The following is a 25,466-nucleotide window of genomic DNA, read 5'->3' on the forward strand; positions in this document are numbered from 1 at the left end:
ACATGTGACCTCATTTCTAGAAGGAGATCTGCCACTAACCAGTTTTGTGGACCTGGGCTACTGAATCTCCCTGGGCTGCACTTTTTTCATGTCTAAAATATGGAATTTTGGCCGGGCGCGGTGGCTCATGCCTGTAATCCTAGCACTCTGGGAGGCCGAGGCGGGTGGATCGCTCGAGGTCAGAAGTTCAAGACCAGCCTGAGCAAGAGTGAGACCCCATCTCTACTAAAAAATAGAAAGAGATGATCTGGCCAACTAAAAACATATATAGAAAAAATTAGCCAGGCATGGTGGCGCATGCCTGTAGTCCCAGCTACTTGGGAGGCTGAGGCAGGAGGATCGCTTAAGCCCAGGAGTTTGAGGTTGCTGTGAGCTAGGCTGACGCCACAGCACTCACTCCAACCCGGGCAACAGAGCGAGACTCTGTCTCAAAAAAAAACAAAACAAAATAAAATAAAATAAAATAAAATAAAATAAAATAAAATATGGAATTTTGTCTAGATTAGTGTTTCTGTAAGTATGCATGTGTGTTCTGTAACACTGGTTCTGGATATGTTCTGGGATCATAGTCACTTGGGAATTGCTACATTATCACCTTTTTGAATATCAAAAAGTTAAAGGCTCTGACAAGTCTTGAAATAAAGAAACTATTTTTAATCTAATAATTGACTTTTTAGTGGGGTGGGGGAGCATGTTGGTAGTTCCTTAAAGAACGCTATGAGGAAATCACGAGTTGCACTTTCTGGGGAGCTTGCCTGTAACTGCACATCCCTTTATCTCCAATGGCAGCTGCTGTGGGCACAAATAGGCCAAGGCCTTTTAGGTAAAAGGGTCAAATAGGGAAGAGATACAAATACACGTGGGATAGGATGGCAATTGTAGACTAAAGGTTTGTTTTTACATCAAAATGGACATGAGGCCTGACAAGCAAGTCAGTCACCCAGAATAGGGCAGTGGACAAGGAAGGGAAATGCGTCACAGGGATGTTGGCAATAATTTGCCAGGTAGCGAAGGTGGGAAAGGTTATTCCAGCTGGAAGGAACAAGGTGGCACAGAGGCATAAAATCCCCAGGTGTGTTCTAGGCCTGTGAAATAATTCTGTGGTTAGGGAGCCCAGGGGTGGAGGCTGCCTAGGGAGAGAGGGAAAGGAGAAAGTTCTGGAAGATGGGTGGAGGCTTGCCTGCCATGTGCTTTAAGTGCCATTCTAAGGAGTCTGAAATTTATCTTTTGGGAACAGGAAACCATCCTTAGATTGGTTTTTAATCAGGAGAATTACCTGATCAATAAGAATGTAGAAAGAGAATTCTGGAGTGCTAAGGCAGGGGGCAGGGGTAAGAGACTGGCAGGGAAACTAATTATGATTCTGTTGAAATGGCTCAAGTAAGAAACGATAAAGGGCTGAATAATGACAGTGGCAAAAGACTGAGATGGAGGAAATTTGGTGGAAATTTAGGAGCTCCACAGACCAGGATGAGTGATTAAATATGAGGGAAGAAAGAAAGAGGAATACAAAATAACTGTACTATATTCAGCTTGGGCAATTGTTATGTGATTATAACATTTACTGGGGTAGGAATTTAAAGGAGTGAACTGTTTCATATGTTTTGAATTGGACTGGGAGGTTCTATTTCACACAGCCATTTTCCTGTGAAATGACATCCATTGGTTTTTGTGTTTCAGAGTTCAAGAATGATTTAACTAAAGACTATAAAGTATTCTTTTTAAGGAGTTACAGCATCCACCAAAAAAATCTATTCCACACTGAAATTTAGTAAGGACTCAATATATTCTTGTCAATTAAGCAGCATTTAATTCTGTAGATTTCTCCTGATTTTGCCTCTAAATGATAAATAATCATTTCTGGGACTATAAATCCTTTTGTTTTTTTTTCATTCAATCTAAAACTCTTCTTTCAGCCATGGATTATTCTATATACACTAATATGTCAGTAGACATTTGTGAAATTATTTCCATTTCCTAGGAGGAAACAGCACAGAACACTGACAATTTTAGTGATGATTTAAATATCAAGCCATTATTTTTGAAACAAATCCTAAATTTAGTCTTAATACTAAATAATATTGCTGATAATGCATTAAAAATGTATTGTGTCTACAGTCAGGGAGGGAGTTTTTTTCAAAAACATCTTTGTATGCTAGTGAATATCAGAAAAATATTTTTCTTTTGGAAGAAGTCCATGTTTACTTATTGCATAGAATTTAAGAAAGACTTTAGAGACTTATTTTCCCAACAACCCTCTGAAGTAAAAAGCTTCGTATATTTATGGGGAGAAGAACTTCCTTTGAGAGGCAGGATGTGGAATCTAGCATGACCCAGGTTGTTTACACAAAACAGTCCACGCCTCCCTGTTAAGTCAGGGAATTTTGCCTTTACCTGGGACAGCTGCCTTCTATTAGCACGGGAAACAAATTGTACAATCTCTGGTCACTGATCCATGACCACCTTCCCATTTTGAATTTTTTTGCCCAAGAAGACGGAAGAATCCAGAAACTGAGTTGGTGGAGACAAGCTGTCCCTAGACACAATTTATCAGAGGAAGGAAAGTACAGGGTCCACCTTAAAAGCAAATCAAGCTATCAAAAATACTACGCATTATAAAATAAACACAGTAGGGGCAGTCAGAGATTGACTTCTGAGAATTTTTTTATTTTACATCATAAAGAAATACAGATAAAAACTGAATGGTCTGGTCTTATCAAGATAAGCAAGGCTGCCTCTCCCTTTGCTTTTCCCATAACTGTGGTGCATTTAAGGCAGCTCCGAACCGTTTTGAAATAAATTGAGAAGTTTTAGAAGGCAGGTACATGTAATGATTGTTTCACTGTTCTGAGGTTAATAACAAAAGGTTGCAACGTCTGAGCCTTGAGATTTTGTAGATTTCTAAATGCATTGTATTGCATTTGGAAGAAATTTTGTATTCTTGAGAGTGCAATGCAAAAATGAGTTGAGACACAATTGCCCTTTGCCTCAGAACAAAACAGACTTATTCCCCTTAGTGGAAATAGAGGGCAGGGAAGTCAGGCTGTGGTTCCTGAAATTCACCAACCTAGTATCGCTGTGCCATTCTCTCCTCTGATCCAGCGCCACTCCCTGCACTTGATATCTGTTTACTTTAGAGGAGGCAGTTTTTGAGAAAGGATCATAAATATCCTGGCCCAGTGCCCCAGGAGCCATGACAAGCAAAAGAACATACTCGCCTGGAGATAGGCTTTGTGATATTTAAATGTGTGGGTTAATTTTTTATCCATTTTAATAACTGGGTTTTTTTTTTTTTCCCCTCTCTACTTCTTTGCTATTTCTGCTCTGAAGCCGTGGGCACAGAAATCTCTGCAGGCAAATTACTCCAGAGCATATTGCAGGACAACTATAACGAACAGTTGAATTCACGGCATCTGGATTCCTGATCGTTTTCCGAAATGGCAGGTGTGAGTGGCTGTATAAAGTATTCTATGTTTATCTTCAACTTCTTGTTCTGGGTAAGTGTTTTTCTTTAAGTTATCAATTTTATGCAAGAAAGGGGATCTTGATATAAATATCATAAACAAGAACAGACTCTGCACTAGAGAAATAAGAGAAGGAAGGGAAATGTATTTTCCATTTACTTGTTTGGATTTGTTTGTTCTTTCTTTGGTTATTTCAGTAATTGAAAATGAGCCAATGACTCAAAAAAAGTACACTTCAGAATCTGGGAGGATAAACATTTCATAAATGTTTTGATATTGCTGCAAAAACAATCACAGAGGAAAACATACCCCTTAATTAAAGAACAATTATTCTTAGTTGTATATGGAGCAGGGCTCCCCCGGCCTAAGGACCCTGTGGGAGAAACATGGTCTGATTCCATCCGGAGCCCCGGCCCTGGTTCCTGCCCTTCACGTCTGGGTTTGAAACAGGTGAATCTCAGGGTGTGAGATGAGAAAGACATGGGACGACAATCATTTTCAAAGCCACAACTAAGAAACAATGAATCATGAAAAACTTGAGGAGGAAACAATAAAATTACTTGATCACAAGAAGATTAAGGCAGTGGATATGTATTGGCATTTTAAAGTCAGTATTTTGATGTGTCATCACCCCACCTTTTAATCAACAGGGTTTGTATTTTAGCAAGTTATATTTCTCTTGCAAGTCCACTGACACAGACATGATCAACAAATTGATAGGTAACATCTAGCATTGGAAAATGGAAAAACAGGGTGTGAAAAGGGCAGGATGGAATGTTGGGAAATTGACCTTATCATTTTTCATATATATGGTGCAATTAAAGACTATTTAAAAGTATATCAGTAGAAATAGCTCAAAACACTTAAATGAAAAAAAGTATTTTGTTTACTGGATTTAAAAAATAGCTTATGCAGTACAAGGAAGAAAGAACTCTGATTTTGTTTTTGTACCTGCTTGCATTTACTAAACAGAAAACTGGTAAAATATCTATGTTTTAGTAAATTTCAGTCCTATTAAAATAATGATGGACTTAAACTTAACTACATGAATACAGTTTTACTGTATAGAATAACTTTCTATTCAATGATCAATAGCCCTAATGAATGTAGATAATATGTTGGTGAATTAACTAAGTGGATATACAAATAAATAAAATAAAATAAAGAGTTGTTCTTTGTACTTTTCTTTTCCTAGAAAAATGGGCTGCTTCTGCAAATATTAAATGAAGCTCATGCATATAGGCCAGTGTTTTATGTTACTCCTGATAAATTTCTTCTCTTGAAATGTTTAAATTGATTAAACGTCTTGAGTAGAATGTAAAGAAATGCCTGTGTTCTTTGGTTTGGTTTTATTTCTAGCTTTACATTAGGGAATACTTCAAACATTCACAAAAGAACACAGAGTAGGGTAATCACCCAATCAACTGGCCCCAACAGCCACGAAAACATGGCCAATCTTTCTCCTTCCAGACCCTCATTCATTTCTTCCACCCCACATTACTTTGAAGCACATCCCAGGTATATCATTTCGTTGTAAAGATTTTAGTATATATCTCTGGAAGATAATATTTCTTTTATAATATGTAACCACAATGTCACTATCACTCTTAAAAACTTAAGAATTTCTTAATCAATTATCAAATATCCACCTAGGGTTCAAATTTCCAATTACCTCATATAAAGGTTCCTGGTTGAATCGGGAACCAAATAAGGTCCACATATTGGGATTGATTAACATACCTTTTATGTCAATTTTAATCTGCAGTTTCTCCCTCCATCTTCATTTCTTTGTCTCCCAGTAAAATTTTATGTACTGGTGTGTACTGTTTATCTTATCACATTTCCCGAGGTCTGGATTTTGCTATTTGCACACCCAGGGTATAGCTTAACATGTTCCCCTGTCCTCTTTATTATCTGTAAGTTAATAATTGCATCTGGCAGCTTGATAACATTCAGGGTTTTGTTTTGTTTTGGGTTTTTTGGCACAACTACTTCTTAAGTGGTATTTTACTCGTTCATCAGGGAGCATATGATGTCTGATTGTGTCACTATCTGTGATGTTAGTAGCCATTGATGCTTAAGTGCCTGTATCCATTATTCATTATTCCATTAAGAGGTTCAAATTGGTGAATTCTAATCCTATTAACTTTTCTTCATTTATTAGCTGGAATACTTTCAATAAGGAAAAATTTCTCATTTATTGTTTGGTTGCCAGGGTACCTAGTCTTTATTTTTTAAAAAGTAGTATAAATACTTCTTTCTTACTCTTTACTAACCTGATTTCAAAATGATGAGTTAACTTTCGAGTATTATCCAACGGTGATAGACTAGTATTTAAGTATCATTATGAAATGCTAGATAAACTCCATTACAATTTTACCCTTATTGCTTTGCAATTTATTCCATCTTTGGCTAGTAGGAGCTTCTTTAATTTGGTGCCTGACTCCTTTTGACATGATCCCATGAACTTTGATAAACCCTTCACTGTTTGATATGACAAGATATTTCAGGTTCACTTGCCTAGTTCCTGCCCAGACCTGGAATCAGCTGTTTCTCCAAGAAGTCCTGATACCCCGTCTTTAAAGAACTGTAGCCATTGTCTTCTTTATATGATACAGAGTATATGTGGCCCATTTAAACAAACTAAAATATTAAAGTGTTAATAAATTCATGGCTCCTATTTTATTAAGATGTCCCCAAATGCCCAAACCAATAGCAATCTTCAAATTATGAAGTTAAAATGTATCTTTCTTATATAAAAACATCATGGAATGTGCTAGTAGCTATTTGTGAATACATCGGAGATCAGTGTTTCATTAACTAGCTAATCAGGAATTTGTAACAGAACTGAATTTTAAACCAAAATGATAAAGACAGTCTAGGAGAGAGGTAACCGGTTATAGATTCAGGATTATATATTTAAGATTAGGGTTCAAGGCAGGTTGTAGAGGTCTGTACCATCCTGTACCCAGACATTATCACTGCTTTCCTGGGAAGCTCTGATTATTTTACAGTTACTGTTATCTATTTGTTTCTCTGATAACTCAGATGTCAGTTAGACATTTCTAACTTCCCTCAGGGATTCCTCCCTTCAGTGTATGTGTTGAGACCTACAATCTCTATGTAAGAGATCTTGCAATGGAGTTTCAGTGAGAGCAATAGTTGTTAGCCAACAGGTGACATCAATATTTTAAATCAAAATCTAGGCAACAGGAGTCTCTAAGGTTAGCGAATATACCTATTTCTACTCTCTCATCTACCCCCAGCCTAGAGCTCTCAGTTGGAATTTTACGATTCTTCATAGGAAATTAGCCATTTGTCACATTTCTAATGTTTACTTAAGCGAAAATTTTTACAGTCTCACTGATGTGGTTTTCTTGTAGATGTCCAAGGCCGTATATGTTTTCAAATGCATTCTTTATGGTGTAAGTTGTGAAACTAAGCCTTTGCAAAGTAGGGCCAGATGTTGAAATATTTCTAAGATATGCATATGGTCATTTAATCTAAACATACCAGTTTCTTTTGGGGGAGAACTTGAGATATGCCACATAAATATGCGGTGATTTCCATTTGTTTGAAATACTAATTGAAGAAAAACATGTGAAAGTGAAAATCATTCCTAATCACTCATGCTAGAGTTTGATGCAAGTTAGAAAATTGGAGGTGCTTTAGATAATAGATACCTTATAGGTACAGAACCTATTTCCGTGAATCTTGAGTCAAAAACACATGAATTCGTCTTTTTTTATGCTCCTCTCAGGTAGATCAGAACTGGGAGTCTTAGGGGTCTGAGTAAGCAAGGAACATGGGGCCTTTGGCCAGTGGATGCAGAAAATGGTGACCAGAGACAGAGAGCTACGGAGAGCCTAGCTCTTAAGGAGGGAAAGCAGAGTGAGGTACATTAGCAATCCCAAAGGTGAGAAGACAGTGCCAAATTATAAATCCAAATGTATCAGTAACTGAAGAAAGCCAATGCATGAGGAGGTTTGAAGAGAGTAGAAGGAAGTCAGAACGTGGAGAGAATCCAGGAACCAGTGTTTCACTGTTTGCCATTGTATTTTACATGGTGTCTGGGCCTCTAGATTGGATGTGCTGAAAGCAATTAAAAGATTGGAGACAAAGCAAACATAACTCTGAGATAGGATTACATTAAAAAGAATAGGACACAGTTATATTTTATTTTGTCAGTTGGTGAAATCCCCCAAGGTAAAGAGTTAACAACAGCTGAAATGTATGAACTTTGTAAATACAGTGGTTGCCTGCCACTATGTAATCATGATAGAATTATAACAGTGACAAAAGGCATTAAAGCCCCATGGTTAAGAGCTCAGGCTGGACATTAGCTCCTTCATCATTACCTGTGCTTGCTTGGGATAATTAGTTAACCTCTTTGTACTTTCTTAGCCCTCATCTGTAAAAATAGGGATAGTAGTAGTATCTACTTCATGGGGTTGTTGTGATGATGAAGTGAGTTAATTCACATAAATAACTCAGAATGACACATAATAAATGTTTAAGAAAAAGACATTTCAACCAACATTGTATAGGCAGTTTTATGAGACAGAAATATGAAACTATTCTGCATAGTAATGAATAAATTTCAATGTTGGATTTTAAACAGAGGAGAAAATAAGATGGCAAGAACAATGATGAGGCAGAAATTCTCCTTCCATAAATTAAAAGAATGGGGGAAAAAGTAGATTTTGTAAACAGACACTGAGATTCAAATCCTGAATCTTACCCCTTATTGCTTTGTGACCTGGAACATGTTGCTTGCCTTTTCTGGGCTCCAGTTTCTGCATTTGTAAAATGACAATGACAATTTTATCTGGCAGGATTAATTATAAAGATTAACTAAGATACTTTATGAAAGCTTATAACCAAGTACTGACATGACAACAATAGTTCAATTAATGCTATTTTTCCTGATTCCAATCATCACATTGCTTTTTCATTTAAAAGTTTTCAAATCTGGTGTGATTGTATTTTATATATAATTTACTTTTAAAAATTAAATATAATTTTAGCCCTACTCCTCACAGGGTAAGAAAGCTGTAGGCCTAGAGGGATATTCTAACCCTGAGACTGGCCTCCACTTTGTATATCTAGGACCCCAAATTTCTCTGTCCAAATGTCCTGAGAATTCTAAATCAAACCTTTTCTTTCAGATCATTAAGTGGGCACATTTGTCAAGGTAGAAAGATAGAACACATTTTTTTCCTTCATATTACCTTGAGTTATAACTTCCTACTATAGAGACCTGTGGTCTGTGGGCTGTTTGTTATTTGTATTCTTGCCCCAGGCTCTTCAAATGCATGCACAAGTCTACTCACATTACTTACAGGGAGGTTGTACTTTTGAAACAATGTAATAAAAACATCCCTGAATTTGCAGCATTTTATGATTCAGAAACATCAGGATATAGATCAAATGCTAAACATTTATCTCTTTTTACATGTTTTTAAGTTATATGAATTTTAGTGTTTTAGTGGTTATTCAGGCCCTATTTGTGTGAGAAAAAAATGTGGTTGATTTCTTTTCCCTAAATTTAGAGTTATTTAAAATCAGAATTTGCTGTAGTTGTACTGGGTGCTTGCTTTACTTAATAGATTTAGAATTTGCACATGAATGCAACCATGGAGACACATGAAGTGTGCGCTAAACACTCATTGATACAATAAACATCATTCATTAAAATTAAATTAAAAAGAAACCATGACAGCAGAGCCTGCTAAAGATTGAAGATTTTAATTTACTCCACTGATTTAGAGCATCAGAAAATCTGATATTGCTGAAGGGTAGGAGACCATCTCAATAGATGAGAGCTGGATTAGGCCATCCCTGTAGAGGGAATGCACAGAACCCTCCTCCGACTGGAGGCCTGAGAATTACCATAACCCATGACATTAGAGATTGAGGCAAAGTACCCATCCTACTCTTAATAAATGATAAATCAGAATAAGTTTCATCTTATTCAAGGATGAATAAAGGAAAATAGAACATAAGACCTAATGAAAAATACTGTTGAACAAGTGAGAGGTATTGTCACCCTGAAGACTTAGAGGACAAGCACACATCCCTAAAATAAACACTGCAGAATCCTGAAAAATGTATCTGGAAATCGTTATTCACAATATGATGCTAGAAAATAACTTGCCATGAAACAGTGGCTGGAGGCCATAAGAGAAAATAAAGTTAATTGGAAAACTATAGGATGAAATGAAAAGGGAAATGGATAAAATGAATAAGGGCTTCAAGTAAATAATAAACACAGTAGCAGAATTAAAATTCACTGTAGATAGCACATTAAATAGAGACAGTGACATAGAATCCCAAATTGAGAAGCTCTCCCCAGAGGAAAATTTTTTAAAAAGATAAAAATGATGTGAAAGAAGGTGATAGATACAGACAACAGAGAATAAAAACCCAAAGCAAGCTGTATTCCTAAAGGAGAGGACAAAATAAATGGAACAAAACCAATAATCAAATTAATGGTGGAAATTTTGTAGAGCTGAAAATACACCTGTACACAGATGGAAAATGCCTGTTCTGCCTTACTGAAAGAAGATATCTGTGCCTACATAAATATTAAGAAACTACTAAATTAGTTAAAAGATACATAAAAATTTTTACAAATGTCTAGATATAAACAACAACATCAAAAACCAAGCAAACAATGCATGAACAAAAATAAGGCTGATCATAGACTTCTCCTCTTGTAACACTAAATGTCAGAAGATAATGGAACAATGTTTGTTGAGTACTCAGAGGCTTTCACATTGAATAAGACAGAAAGATGTCTTCAGATACTTATATTGTAAAATTAACTTAAACATATTCCAAATGATTAAGGTATGAAGTAAAAGTGGAGAGTTTAAGCATGGGAAAATTATGATAACAAAGATCTGGAAATAAAGAATTCACATGTCTAAATGGTTATATTTTTTATTTCAAAGTGGATATAAATCTAGAAAATATTTTTGAAAGAGAAGAAAAATATAGAGAATAACAATGTACTCTGAGCTAAAACCCAAGACTGAATACACTAAATGGTATTTATTGGATTATATGGAGTAAACATTGTTAGAAATACATATTAGTAAATACAATCACCATTAATTCAACTTAACAAATCTCTTGGTTTTTTGATAACTCAATAAGGAAAAGAAAAACAGAGGTGCAGAAGATAAAATGATATAATTAATAAAGCATATTCAATTGATTTCTAATAAACTTTGTACTCTCTTTAGACTTTATTGTCTTTTCCAGTATCTCTGGATCTTTAGAAATTAATGAAGGAAATGCAAAAAATTCTCATAAGCAACAATTGTACAATCTGCATTCTCTCACCCCAACACAGTTGAATTAGACTTTCTATGTTCTCAGGAGCAGCACAGGAAGAGTTCCCTGAAGCTTACCTAAAAGGTGTCCATTTTGGACCAATAATGGTTTAGCTCACAATCAACTCCTCCTCCTAGCATAGCATTTTCAGTACTCTCCAAACACATTTCAATAAATACCCAAATCAAAGGATAGAATTGAGAGGGAGAAAGCAGGGATGATTGGAGGACACATTATCAGAGAAGAGGACAAATCAACATGCTACCGTTTATCTTTGTCCTGGATGGTGTTTTCCCATTTTCTTCTTGACATTTCATGGTTTTCAGCTTCTGCCTGGTCTTAGTCTGCTCAGGCTACCATAACAAAATACCATCGACTTAGGTGGCTTAAACAACAGAAATTTATTTTCTTATGGTTCTGGAAGCTAGGAGGTCTCAGATCAAGATGTAAACCAGTTGGGTTTCTGGTAAAAACCCTCCTCCTGGCCACCTTCTTGCTATGCTGTCACATTGCCTTTCCTTGATGTGTGAATGGACAAAAACGTCTTTCTTACCAGGTCACCAATTCTGTCAGATTAGGACCCCATTTTTTTGAGCTCATTTAACCTTAATTGTTTCCTAAAAGCCTTAACCCCAAATACCATCACATTGGAGGTTAGGGCTTTGATATATGAATTTGTTAGGGACACAATTCAATTCATCACATATCCATAAGCAAATATCAAAATTGCCTAATTTCTTAGAATGCTGGTCCAGACCAACTGCATCTTAATTTTATAAAAAGAAAGATGTCCTGAGAGAGCTGAGTGAAAACCACCACAATGATTCTCTTTAAAGAGAAAGCAGAGTGGGGGAAAGGTAAGTGTAGTCAGTTCTGCAGTATCCACTGATGGCAGGCCCTGGGAGCCAACATATTAACCCATTTCCTCGCACAACCTTACCAACAGAAAGTAGGACAGACCTAAGCACTTATTTCTTAATTTATACCTTTAATTGTTTAAAAGAGTATAAAAGATTGGGGGACAAACCCTTAAAGCCAAACTGGAGGAGGATCTCAAAGAACCATTATAATGGTGAGTCTTCCAACAATTGGGATGAAGTAGTTTAGCATTAACCATGACTCTAGAATATTTGATCATTCTTGATAGAAAAGAAATTTACTTTTAAAGTCATTCAACAAATTTATGAATAATTTCATGATATTATGACTGATATTTGCATGGAAATTTCTCTAATCAGATAAGAATGATATATTCTAAACATTTGTTTCATTTTTAAAATGAAATTTGAAGAAAAGATAGAGACAGGGATGGAGATAATATTTTAATCAACTTTAAATCTCCTAAAATAATTTCATCTAATTGTGAAGATTAAAGTTGGGCAAAATGTTCTTGACTTCTCAAACAATTGGGTACTCTTTATTTTACATGTTAATGTTACAGAAAACTTTCAGTGGCTGAGAAGACTAAAAGTTTCATTTGAGGGGTAGATATAGTTGATTTCATGATTTCATAGGATTTATGAACTATTTGATGTCTAAATACATTGAAAAAGTGAAGTAAACAGCAATACACAAACAAAAAAGTTAAAGTTTTAAAAAATATCACACTCTTGTTATGAGTTCTTACTAAGTTCTTGCTAAGAGTTCTTAAAGATTTCTCATTTATAGTTTAATAAATATCAGGAAACAGTGATAATCATAATAGTTACCAGAACCATTAATATTATTTTTAGTTAAAGCTAAAGACCAAAGTGATTATTAAGATAATCATTATAAATTAACTTGTGAAAGGAGAAGAAAAAGAAAGAAAGTATCAGTGAACAAATCAAATAACAAAAAAACAATCCAACTGGTATGAAATTACTGAAAATCCCACAGGATCTCATTATCATTTGATATAAATTCTCACTCACAGACTCAAAGAACAACAAAGAAACAAAGAACTGCTAAAATGACCGTGTATCTCCATTTTCAAATACAATTAGGATTTAGTGGAAGGATGCTATAAAAACACAGGGTTGAAGAAGTAAGGAGAGTTTTCAAGCTCAAAAGCTGTGTTTTTTATGATTTGTATTTTGTGGTATGTATGTATAAGATAATTAAAATGCATAGCCTATTTGGTGGTTTGATAAAGAGCTTCGGATTTTCATTGCATTAGTTATTTTTTAGTAGTTGAAATATGTAGTAGGGGCAGATCGGTTAGGAGTTGCCCTAGATGTCCATGATGTGACTGTTTCCTCTCAGTATTCTAATTTCTTCATCCAAAATAAAGGGTTTGGACCTAGATGATTTCAAGATCTTTTAGGGAGCACAAATTATTTGGTTATTCAGTCACTCATTGTGCTTCCTATTTCTTTACAAAGCGCTTGCCTCTTTGCCTCTGCAAAATTAATGAGAAGCCATTAAAAGTTCTGGGTCCTAGGCCTATGGCTCAACCAGTGGAAGTATGGCGCTTCAAGGACACGGGGTTTTGGAGGACTCAGACATTTCTTTGTCAGAGCACAGAAAGGTCAGAATTGTGTAGAAAGTCCTCCAAGGCCTGCTGTGTCTGGTATGTTACCAGTCCTGCTCTTAACATCTCTATCTAATAATAGATCTCTGAGGTTTTTTTCTGAGGCCACAATATATATCTTTTTTTTTTTAAACCCTGAAAGACAAGAGTTTTCCTTACACTAAAGTAAAATGTGTTTTACATTTTATGTATTGGCATTGGTCCAAATTAAATAATCTGGTATAGTCATTAAAGGAATTTAAGACTTTAAATACTGTTCTTCATTGTTCCTTCTCTGTGGGTAAACTTCACCACCTAAAAGAGCCTGTTTAGAAAAGAGTTTATTTGGGTTCAAAAAGTGTCAATTAATATGTATGGTTGTTGCTTAACTGCAAACTTTGTCAAATGTCCTACTGTTCCCTGTCTATGCCAATGTCTCCCTCCCTCTTGAATCTTGAATGAATGTTTGGTGATTATTAATAATTAGTTATTCCCTTCTTTCTTGGTCCAACGTAGCTTCTCAGAGGCAAACCTGGGGGCATGATAAGGCTATTTTATCTTTAAACTGTTGTGACTTATCTTTTGTATGTTACAACCTAGCAAAAAATGTAGGGTTGGAGTTACAACATGGAAAATAATCTTTCTGGCCTAATGGGGATGACTTCTTCTATATCTAGAAATGGACTGTGGATGAGAAATAGAATTATTCTCATCAAACTTATAAATTACAGTGGAACATTTCAGTGATTATCTGTGCATGAGTATGCTTCATTTATGTCTCTCAGGTTCTAATGGTTACTCAATGATAACTATTATATTCAGATGGATGGGGGTGTGTGGAATTATAGTTCCATTTGATCTTAATTGTACTCTAACATTTTTTGTTGTTTTTTTTTTCTCTGCAGCTATGTGGCATCTTGATCCTGGCACTAGCAATATGGGTACGAGTAAGCAAAGATGGCCAAGAGGTAAATACATAAATACAAGCTGCCCTGCCCCCCAAGTAGTTCATTTCTCCTATAATAATGAAAATGATGACAATAATAATCATAACATTTCTAAAGCATTTTTCTTAAATGCCTCATGTAATCATTTGGGCTGATATGTGATTTTATAATTCAATGCAATCAATCAAAATTACTTACTATGTGCCTGGCACTGTGCCAGGCATGGGACACTCCTTCTAGAAAATGGAGGAGGTGTACTCCAAAAAAATAGAAAGATTTCAATGAAAGTGGAGTTGGGAAGGGGCCAAAGTGGAAATTTACTTCCTTTACTATTTGTTTAAGGCCAGCCTGAAGTATAGCTTGAGGATATAGGCCACCTCTCCTCCTACCAAGAAAAACAGTCTTTGTAGTAAAAGTTATTGACAATAATTTAGCAGATTCCAAGGTGATTGATCCAAAAGGAAAGAAGGTGAGACATTCTCTTGAAGAAGAAGAATTTGTATCTGTGTTTTAAAGGCAACAAAGTAAAAGGATAGTTTGTATTTACCTGTTGCAACTGGCATTGAAGGTAAGCTCTTGCAATGAGAGGCTAATCATGTTCGTGTCACTCAGCAGTTAGCTGGGGATGCCTTATCTCTATTCTTCCTGTCTCTATAATATTGACATGACCCATTTCCCTCCACCACACACTATTCTGTGTCCAGGGTCAAAGCTCTTACCAAGATCCACAGGTATGAAGGAAATTTATTTCATATGGTTAATTCTGGCTCCAACCTTCGGACTCCACAGGTGCTGCTTCTGTTCCATACCACAGTATCACAAGTGTGGAAAGAGTGGGGGTGGGGAGGGGGAAGGGAAGAGTGCGTGGGAGGGTTTTCTGTCAGTTCTACATAACATAGCGCCACCTGGCACCATTTGGTGGCTCCCTGCTTCCACTCTTCTCTCTCCTCTCTTCTTTTCAGGGGCACCCCACCCTCCCAAAATCGTTATTCTGACCTCATGCAGAGCAGGTTACTTGTTCTTTTTTATCTGGACTTTTGTCACTATTCAAGGTCACATCTTCTCCTGCTAGAGCCTATTCAAGGTATCTGCCCACATAAAGAGTGTTTCCCTTCCTTAGAAGAATTTTGATTCCTAGCTGATAATTATTAAGAAATTATTAAGCCAAGAATTAAGACAATGCATTTACTATCACAGCTTATTACACCATGGCGCACCTAAATGCCTTTGGACATAGCCTAGTGGAAAGAAAGATTAAAAGTGAATTAACATTTGTTTCCTTTCCTAAAGTGGGTGGCTTTTCTGGAATTTTCTTTCTCTCTTTCTGTCTCTCTCTGTGTCTTCCTTTTTCTCTTAAAAATTGCTCTCTACCGCTAGAGAACTCAGAGAATCATGGTGGCAATTAGCTGTTTCCTCATTCTGAGCCTCAGAAACTGGGTGGGAGACAGGTGTGGCAACTTGTTGGTAACATTTGAGTGCATCAGGATTTCATTTGTTTTTTTTTATACTGATAAAATGTAACTGTGACTTCCTGATGACCCGGGGCTCTGGTGTTTGGGCCCAAGAGGGATTTTAAGGTGTGCAGAATTTCTGCTGTGTAGAATCTGATGTCCGACTTTGGGACTCTAATTAAGCCCAGAGATTAACAGCCCCCTACTTACAGTGTGCTTCGGCCTTTTTAAGATGTGTGTGAGGCCAGCATTACCTTTTATTTTATTATTCTATTTCCTGTTGATATTTTCTTTCCCTCCCAGTGCTTCTGGTAAACAAATTTGGCGTTTAGTCTGTTAAGAAATCACACACATTGAATGTATTAAAGGAGAACTGTTGTCCCTGAGAGGGTGTCTTCCACATCTGGAGATGGGAGTGAATTAGATAGAGCTAGACAGCATCTTTAGTTACATTCTGACTCTTGCACTCTGTCAGCCTGTCACCCTGAACGAAAGCCTGGATCTGCCAGGACAACATTAGCCAGTTTGCCTTATATAAAATTGGCTTGATTTGTATTTATCTGAAGTCAGCGACAAGGAAACAAGACTGAACAAAGAGCTGAATTTTATTAGTGAAAAAACAAAACTGGAGGCTTTAGAAGAGAAAACACGAGCATAAACACGGAAAAGAAGGCTGTCTGGGAGGTGACATATCTTTCTGGTAAAGTGTCTCCTAGGGACACCTTTTTTCTAGCTCAGAATAAACTCCGCACTGTGAGGTAAGGCATATGGGCAGCTGTCCTTGCCCCAGGAGATCCCTTCTCATCCAAAGGGGGAGAAATTCTCTCCTTGTCCTAAGATCCACATAGACACAGTGTTCATTCAAGACAGCTTTTCAAACCCTGCTGTGTCTCTCTTGGAGCAAACGTCTGAACTCAGATTTCCACTTCATTCTTGAATAAGAATAGCCACTTGTTGGGCTGGACTTGGAACTGTGACCGCCAGGCAATCAACACGTTGCTGTCTGGCCTGTCTCTGGAGTGGGTCACCCTGCTCGGGTTAGCCTCATAGAAGTGCCTCACTACCTGCTGGCCCACACTATCTAGCCTCACATGTAGATATTTGATCTATTATTTCCATGTCTGGGCTAAGTTCTGGTAACCCAGCTAGGGAGGCTTCAACCCTTGTCGTCGCCTTAGGGTTTGCCTGTACTGGCCACACTGTTCTAGTGAAGCAGTGTAGGGTGGTGAGTGCACAGAACTGGTTTCCTAATGCTTCCTTTTTTTGTCACATCTATTTTGACCCAGATGCCATACTTGTTCATTAACAAAACATTTCCTCGCTCCAATCTTAACAGGAAAACAAACAGATTCCAAAACAAACAAAAATCTTTAGGACATAACCAAGCTTTCAAAATATGTAAATTGAAACATTATCAGTAAGCATACACTTTTAGACACAAAGGAGGCCTTAGCACTGGGATAGCTGACCCAGTTCCCTTTTGTAAATGGAAAAGTGGGGCCCAGTGGTTTGGGTAACTGTCCCAGGGTTAAAAACTTATTTATTAGGACCCTGACTGGAATATAGATCTTCATTTTCATGTTTTTATAACTATGGAACATTCCTTCCTAGTGACTGTCGAATAAAGGTTTCCTCCAGACCGGCAGTCCCCAAACTTTTTGACACCAGGGACAGGTTGAACTGGAAGACAATGTTTCCACAGATGGGGGCGGGGGGTGGGGGGTGGGGGAGGAACACTGGATTCTCCTGGGGAGCGTGCAGCCTGGATCCCTTGCATGTGCAGTTTGCAGTGGAGTTCGTGCTCCTGTGAGGGTCTGATGCCCCCGCTGATCTGCTGCAGGGAGGGGCTTGGACAGCGATGTGAGCGGTGGGGAGCGGCTGTGAGAGCAAGTGGGACTTCACTTGCTCACCTGCCACTTGCCTCCGCTGTGTGGCCCAGTTCCTGGAGGGCCAAGGACCGGTGCCGGTCTACAGCCCAGGGGTTGGGGACCCCAGCCGGCTATAAGTAGATTTAAAAAGCCTTTAAAAACACAAGTATCATTATCAGTAGTAGCAGTCTTTTTTGTATTGACTGTTAAGGGAGCAGACCTATGTGCTGTATAGAAGATTCCAGAAGGCAGAGTCTTTGAGTTAGTCTAAGAACTAATGCTTGAACTAAAGATAGCCTAGTAGAGGTTATATGACATAGATGGGCTATCTGTAGCACTCATGTATAGCACAGGCACAAGGTATCACGATTTTTATTGTGATTTACTTCTCAATATATATGGAGGACAAGTGGTAGATTGAGCTCGATGTTAGGAGGGTGATGAAGAGGAGTATGTGTATGTTGCAGGAAAAGAACTGAATTATGCTGACTGGTTAGCCCACCCACCAAAAAGGGCCTGGGATTTTTTTCCGCATTAATCTGTTACTTAACAGGCAAAATAAAGAGTTTCTGGAAGACTCTAATGAGCTATACCTTCTGGGAATGAGGAGATGGAATTAATACAGATTGTCAGGAACTGGACTTTTTTTTTTATCAAGATACAAAACATTTTTATTAACCCATAAAAGTTTCCTTATGTTCCTTTTCAGTCAATTCATGGTTTCCCTCCTAACTTGCTCAAAGTCAAGCACTGCTTTGATTTTTATCACCATAGTTTTTCCTATTCTTGAACTTTATATAAATGGAATCATACAGTATTTACTCTTTTTTATATGGCTTCTTTAGCTCAACGCAATGATCCTGACATTCATTCATATTGTTGTGTCTATTAGTGGTTTGAGGAACTTGGGCTTTTTAATTTACAGAATTAGATTATCGCAAAAACACATGGTTTATAATGTTACTTTATGTACAAAACACAAAATCTGTGAATCAAAGATCACATCAAGAAGAGTTAAAGTACCTGTCCTTCTAAGCTTTTTAAAATAGTGTTTAAAAAATCTATTACATTTCCTCTATCCAACTTCCAACATAACATTTTAGAAAAATACAAGGTTGGGAACATTATTCAGGCAAACATTTCGACTGAATGTAAGCTCCATGAGGGCAGGGAGTTTTTCTTGTTAGGATCACTGAAGTATTTCAGGGTCCTAGAACAGGGCCTGGTATATAGTAGGTACTCCATGCATATTTGTTGAATGAACAAAATAAAATTCAAGGACAGGGATTTTCTGCCATTAATGTCTTTTTTATTTCCAGATTCTCAGTTCTGGGGACGCTGACGTTAACTCCAATGTCGCTGTGAACATCTTGATCGCTGTGGGTGCCATCATCATGATTTTGGGCTTCCTGGGGTGCTGCGGGGCCGTGAAGGAAAGCCGCTGCATGCTTCTGTTGGTGAGTTCTCCAGGCAAATCCCAGCGTCCAGCCTTCAGACTCCTGAGGATTATGTCCCCTCCCTGTTGTCTGTCAAAAGAATGTGTCAAGATGGATGAAACTCTAGCTTCTGTTGAGATGGTTTGATTATGGAAGCTAATATGGCTCAGAGTTGGCTTAGTTTGGCTTGGATTGGAGGATACTCTGAAAGGAGACAGATTTTAATCATTTATCCATTTGTTCATTCGTTTATTCACTTATTCTCTTATTCAACATGACTGTGTACCTCTGCGTGCCAGATACTGGGCCAAACGATCCAGGTGACCTTAAGACAATTAGAAACCCTCAGGGAAGATTAATAAGTAAACAAATAGCTACAGTGGGAGTGGCCTTAGAAGAAAGAGGCAAGGATAGAGCAGGGAACGTTCAAGTCAAGGCAGAAGTGAATAAGGTGTTTGTATGGATGAGGGCATGATGAACTCTCCAGGAGGAGAGCCTGGCACCACAGCGCTGGCATGTTTGGGGAACTGAGAGGCTTTGGCTATAGCTGGAGACTGGCAGAAGGTATTTTCAGTAAATGATAGGAGATGAGTCTGAGTGTGGACTGAAGTCCCATTGTAAAGTGTTCTATATGCCATGCTCAGAAAATTGTAAGGGAGTGACGTAATCAGCTTTGTCACTTGGAACCAGATTTGTCACAAGGAGGATGGACTGAGTTGGGATAACCCACAGGCATTAGACATTCATTTTTAACATATATAGTAGAAAATCATAAATGGGTATAATAAAAATATTAGGAAAAAATCAAGTGTTTATCAGATATAAATGACATAAGAGTTTATCAGTACTAATATCAACTTATTTCTCTAATAAAATAAGTATTGTGTCAGTCCCTGAAAACAATTGTTTTAATTGTTTGTTTATTATGAAGGAAGGTAGAGACAGTTTTAATGGGACTCTAATAGTGTCCCTAGTGGTTGCTTTTTGATTAATAAGGCCTCATTTGCAATTGGGGAATTTAATTATTTGAGGAACTTGTTAAAAAAATTAATCTGTGGGCTGCATCCTCCAAAATTATAATTCAGTAGATCTGAAGCAGATTTTAGGAATCTCCGTGTATAACAAGATGCCAGGTGATTCTGATAGTGGTGGAAATGCTGTTTTGAAGCCAGTTCTGAGTTTGTGTGGGTTTGTGTTTGATAAAGAAAGGGAAGGAGAAAGATAAATTCAAATAAATTCATCTAAGTTTTCAAACTTCCCTCCATTCAATATTATACAGATACCAATAATCCTATCCATAAATTTTCATTTGAACGGCTTTCCTTGATCAGTCTTGAAAGCAAATATTCTAATGGTAGTGGACCCAAAATTTGCAGATTGAAGTAAAAGGTGGAATAAATGAAGAGTGTGACTGCCACTCCAATTGTGATATGACCCCAGGTGTGGAGAGGAGTGCTGTGTCGAAATGTCCCCAGATGTTACTGAATGCACTGCTGATAATATCCATTTCTTTTCCTCTTCTTCAGTTTTTCATAGGCTTGCTTCTGATCCTGCTCCTGCAGGTGGCGGCAGGTATCCTAGGAGCCACTTTCAAATCTGAGGTGTGTATACAGATGATGTTTGATAATTTTGGAAAAGTCTGAAAAGTTGAAATACCACCTTTCTGGCATGAATAATATAACTATGCTTTTCAATTTTCAGTATGATCACATTCTGAATGAAACTCTCTATGAAAATGTAAAGTATTTGAGTGCAACAGATGATAATGCAAAAGCATTCCAGCAAGCCCTGGCTGAATTTCAAGAAGAGGTAATTAGAATTTGTAGATCATTTAGGGAGTTGGACATAGTTTTTCTGCATTTGCTTAATTTTTAACTGGCCTACTCCTTAAAGATAGGAAAAGTATTCATTTTGCAGATATTGATTGATTATTTATTCTGTCACCATACAATAAGAAAAATCCAAGAATATTTGTAATTATTGTCTAGCTTCATACAAGGTTCTTAAGCAGCTTAGAAGGACAGAGATTGAGAAGATATGTTTATGGCAGATTAAGCCTCAACTGGGTCAAATCAATAATTGTTTTAATATTTACCATTTAAAAGGTTAGCGTGTTTGGGAAATTTCTCTCTCTCTCTTTCTCTCTCTCTCCTTCCACTGCCTGTCTCTCATAAAGATAATTATAACTAACATTTATTGTTACTTACTACTATGTACCAGGTTTTACATTCAGTAGCTCATTTAATACTCACAACAACCCCATTGAGATGGGTAATATCACTATTCTCATTGACCCTATTCTACAGAAGAAGAGACTGGGATTTAGAGAGGTCTGACAGCTATCAAAGGATGGGGTTGGAATTTGAACCTAGATCTGTCTGGCAAGTTTATGAGTTTTTAATCAATTCACTATCCTCCTCTCCCCCAGCTTTAGGGTAACGTCACAACATGGGTAGGCATTGAAGATATTCTACTATTAGTTCCTACTTAATCCTTTTACTAAACACTGCTTCATAAAGAAAACACTCTCGTCCAGTCAGACTTGTCCAGTCAACATCCCTTGAACAATTCTGCCTTCCAGCCTTTGCATCATTCCCCATCCTTGGAATGTTCTTATTGCTTTTCTCTTTCTTTCCAAATTCATATACTTTAAAGCATAACTAAGATATTAGCTACTCTGTGAAACTCCTCCTAACCACATCTTCTTTATTCAGAATTCCTATCATTTATTGACTACATGTAGCATTCACTTCATGCATGGCATGGAAATTCTCAGAATCTTAGGGGAGGGCTGGATTTTAGAGGTCATTTAATCTGACTTCTCATTGATTATTTTATATTTATGGCCACCCACCCTCAAATTAAATATAGAAGATTTAAAAGTTTACCAATTTTTGCCCATCCTGCCTATGTACAAGTCTGATTAGTACGTTCTTTCTTAATTTGAAACAAAATCTGCCTCTCTAGAATTTACATCATTTATTCTTAGTTTCTGTAGAGTCTCAGAGGAAAAGCAAAATCTGTTGATGCTTCTTTTCTTTGAAATGGCTGTTGTTTGACTCCTCAAAGCTTTGCTTTTCAAGTTGAAACATCCTTGGTTTCTTGAGCTATTTATCAGATGACATTTTTTTCCAGAGCATTCACCAGTTCCTATTTGGATAGACTCCAGGTTGTAAAAATTCTGCTTAAAGCATTGTTTCCAAGAGCTGAAACCTGATATGGGTCAGTCCCTGTTTAACTTCCTCTGTGTTGTGCTTTTCCTCGCTCCCCATAGCTGCATCCTTTGATCATCTCTCCTGGATCATTCCCTCTCTGGAGCCCAGATGAATACAGGCCTAAAGTAGGAAGAATTTAGGCAGCCTCAGTTCCTCCCCTGGGTGGGGCTGAGCATCCTTGACCCTCCCGAGTGTGTTGACCTAGAACAACATGCACTAGAGGTAACCACTGGGCCTCTGGATTGGGTCACACTTGCTGCATATCCTTCATGGGATTCTGGGTCTTGGTGCCAGGCATGGGTTCCTAAGTGTTCTATTAGCTGTAGCATGTTCTCCTGAGGTGCATGTTCTCCCATTCTTGTACAGAAATCCTGTGCCTGAAGCTCCTTGTGTTCATAGGACTGTATTTCTTTTCTATTGTCCATTCTTTTTTTTTTTTCCCTCCTCCTCCTTCTTTTTCTTATCCACTGTTGCTTTCTTTGTAACATTATGCTTCTTTGGGAAAAGAGTCCTACCACAAACTCTGGCTGGTTAACCTGGGGCCCCACTACACATGGACAGAATTTGTAGATGCTGAGTGGCTTTCTCTTTGGATTTCAGGGAATTCCCACACAAATTCCTGGTTAATGCACTAGTGGAATATCCCCCTCTTGGATTCTTGGTGATGACTATTTGTCTAGAGGTGTTGTATCATTCACTGCACAGTGTCTTTTTCATCCATCTGTTGTATCATGTTCAACAAGTTCTGACAGACTTTTTCCCTAACTGCTCCCACTTCTGATCTAGTGACCAGATACCATGACAAGTTTAGCCCTCTTCCCAACTACCTTGTCTTCTGTAAGTATGTCTCTTTGTCTCCCTAAGGAATCCCAAGTTATCTTGTGTTCCAAATATAAACTAATCTGTGTGTACAGAGTGGGATTATATTCTACTTGATGTGGAGAGTTGATATCTATTAATACTATTCAAGATTATGTAATCAGAAACAGTGAGCAATTAATCATGTCTACCATGGGAACAGGAAAGTAATCTGTTTCAAAATTGTCCTCTTTGCTGATATTGACCTTGGAACCAACTGAAATTTGTAGCTCTTTGTCATATGAACATCTGTTGAGCCAAATATTTGTATAATACAGTCTTTGAGCCAAAGTGCAAGACTTTCTATCTGCCTCGGTTGAACTAGTTAGTTTAAATCCATTATTGGAATTATCTTTGAAACTCGATTCTGTTCTCCAGCAAATTAATCATTACTCCCAGCTCTACATCAACTACAGAAATGAGAAGATACTTTCTATTTAGCCAAATAACAATGTTGAACAGATAATGTTCATGTGAGAAGGTAAGAGAAGCAACAACAACAAACAACAGCAATAGCAGCTACTGTATTATTGAGTGCTTTCTACAAGCCTGGGGTTTGGCTAAGTACTTTATGTCTTCACATGGATTTTCTCGTTTTTATCTGTACAACAAATCTGTGAATTGGATGCTATTATTAGCAACTATTATCATCTGTATTTTACACATAAGGAACTGTATGTGGTGCAGAGAGGTTTAAGTAACATGATAACGTGGTCACCCAGCCAGTGAATGAAAGTTCTTTCAAGGTCCTGGCATTGCAATGCATTGGAGTGTGGAAAACCACTCAGTTCTGTTTCCTTCAGCAATGTTTTTCCTACCATTTCTGCCTGAAGAGCCTTCTCATGGATACAGTAGATAGGAGGAAGATGAAGGATAATTACTTCTCTCTCTCTCACCTAATAATGTTATGTGTCATATCCCCTGAGTCACTGGGCTTATCACTTCCTTGTTTTTCTTCCTAAAACATGGCCACAAATCCTCTTTCCCCTCTCTTTGATGTTTTTCCATAGTTCAGTTTACTCTGGGCCTTAACCTTCTTGACATTATTGTAACAGCTTTATCTTTCATTTGTCCTTCCCCTCATATTTTAAAGATGTCCATAACTTCAAGCTCATAGGAGGCCCCTTGAACATCTTTTTGGTCTTTGCAATACCTCTCATTCTTTTCCTCCTCTCCTTCAAAAGTGATCAGAGATCAAGGGATGGAAATTTCATTTTTGAATGTTCTCATCTCTTTTGAGCAACAGTTCTTTAACGAGACCTTGACTCTCTTGTAAACTCTTTGGAAACTTCTTTGCTAACATCTAGGATACATAGATCAGACTCTGCCCCTTTCTTTTGTCATTGAAAACTCAAAGGTGAGTTCTTCATCTTCTTTCCAAGTTCCTCAGAGCTTTACATCTGCAATCTCATTTTTCTGTCATTAATATTAAGACCAAAATGAAAAAATTCCTTCATTTTTGCTTCTATATTCAGAGTGGTGGGTAAAGTGACTTACACAATATTTTAGCATAAGATATATTTTAATAATGATTTCAGAAGAGTATAATTCAATGTATTGAGAAAGTACTTAATCTTCTTAGTGACTGTTTTTTATTCTACTGTTTATCAGTTTAAATGCTGTGGTTTGGTCAGGGGAGCTGCTGATTGGGGAAGTAATTTTCAACAATTTTCCAAGTCATGTGAATGTCCAGAAATGCCAGATGATTCTTGTACAATTTATGATGGAAAATATGTTTACAAACAGGTAAGCATTAAATCAAATTTGGCACAATAAGTGATTCTGTTATTTTATTTTCACAATAAAAGTCTCTACAAAAATTAAAATGCTGCTAGTGGGAATCATGATATAAAAATCTAAGGAATTTCCCAAATAAAAAATAAATTCTTATTTAAAGAAAAAAGCACACATTAAAAGAATGGAAGTATTTTGTCTTCTTTGGGTCTGGCATCATTTAAACTCAACTTTAATAAGTGAGTCAAAGAAACAGTTTACCGCAAAGGGAGGCAAAGGCAAAGTACAAACTAACACAAGTTTGTTTTGTCCTCTCATTGGTGACCTTAATCATTATTCTCCTCTATTTTTTTCTATTTTAATATAAGTTCTAGAAATAAATATTTCACTTTAGTTTTTAAAGTCAAGGGTTTTTTTTTTTGTTTTGTTTTGTTTTGTTGTTTTTTCTAATCAGTATTACCATTTCTCAAGAAATGAGGTTCGTTTTTTCTCAAGATGTAAAGAAAGGACTCCAAATCCTTTCCAATACATTTAGGGGTTAGGTTCTGGATGTTGAGTACACCTACTCACTTGCCTCGTTATTGATCCAATTGAGAAGTTGCCTCGAACATTTAAAGTCAACTGAAAAGGATGAGTTAATCTTTTGTGTTATAGATGTCAC

At 37.2% G+C, this 25,466-nt stretch overlaps 1 protein-coding gene across 1 annotated transcript in view; it reads left to right on the top strand.

The window, feature by feature from the left end:
• The first annotated feature begins 3,099 nt into the window (after positions 1–3,099).
• TSPAN8 (tetraspanin 8) overlaps positions 3,100–25,466 on the top strand; it is a 29,034-nt gene continuing 6,667 nt past the window's right edge. The window contains exons 1-6 of the mRNA XM_045553364.1: positions 3,100–3,497; positions 14,202–14,264; positions 18,882–19,019; positions 20,525–20,599; positions 20,700–20,807; positions 24,683–24,817. Coding sequence (XP_045409320.1) covers positions 3,438–3,497; positions 14,202–14,264; positions 18,882–19,019; positions 20,525–20,599; positions 20,700–20,807; positions 24,683–24,817 — 579 coding nt within the window. The 5' untranslated portion in view covers positions 3,100–3,437. The remainder of the gene's footprint in view (positions 3,498–14,201; positions 14,265–18,881; positions 19,020–20,524; positions 20,600–20,699; positions 20,808–24,682; positions 24,818–25,466) is intronic.

Source organism: Lemur catta, chromosome 6, assembly GCF_020740605.2.
Source record: "Lemur catta isolate mLemCat1 chromosome 6, mLemCat1.pri, whole genome shotgun sequence".
NCBI classification, from domain to species: domain Eukaryota; kingdom Metazoa; phylum Chordata; class Mammalia; order Primates; family Lemuridae; genus Lemur; species Lemur catta.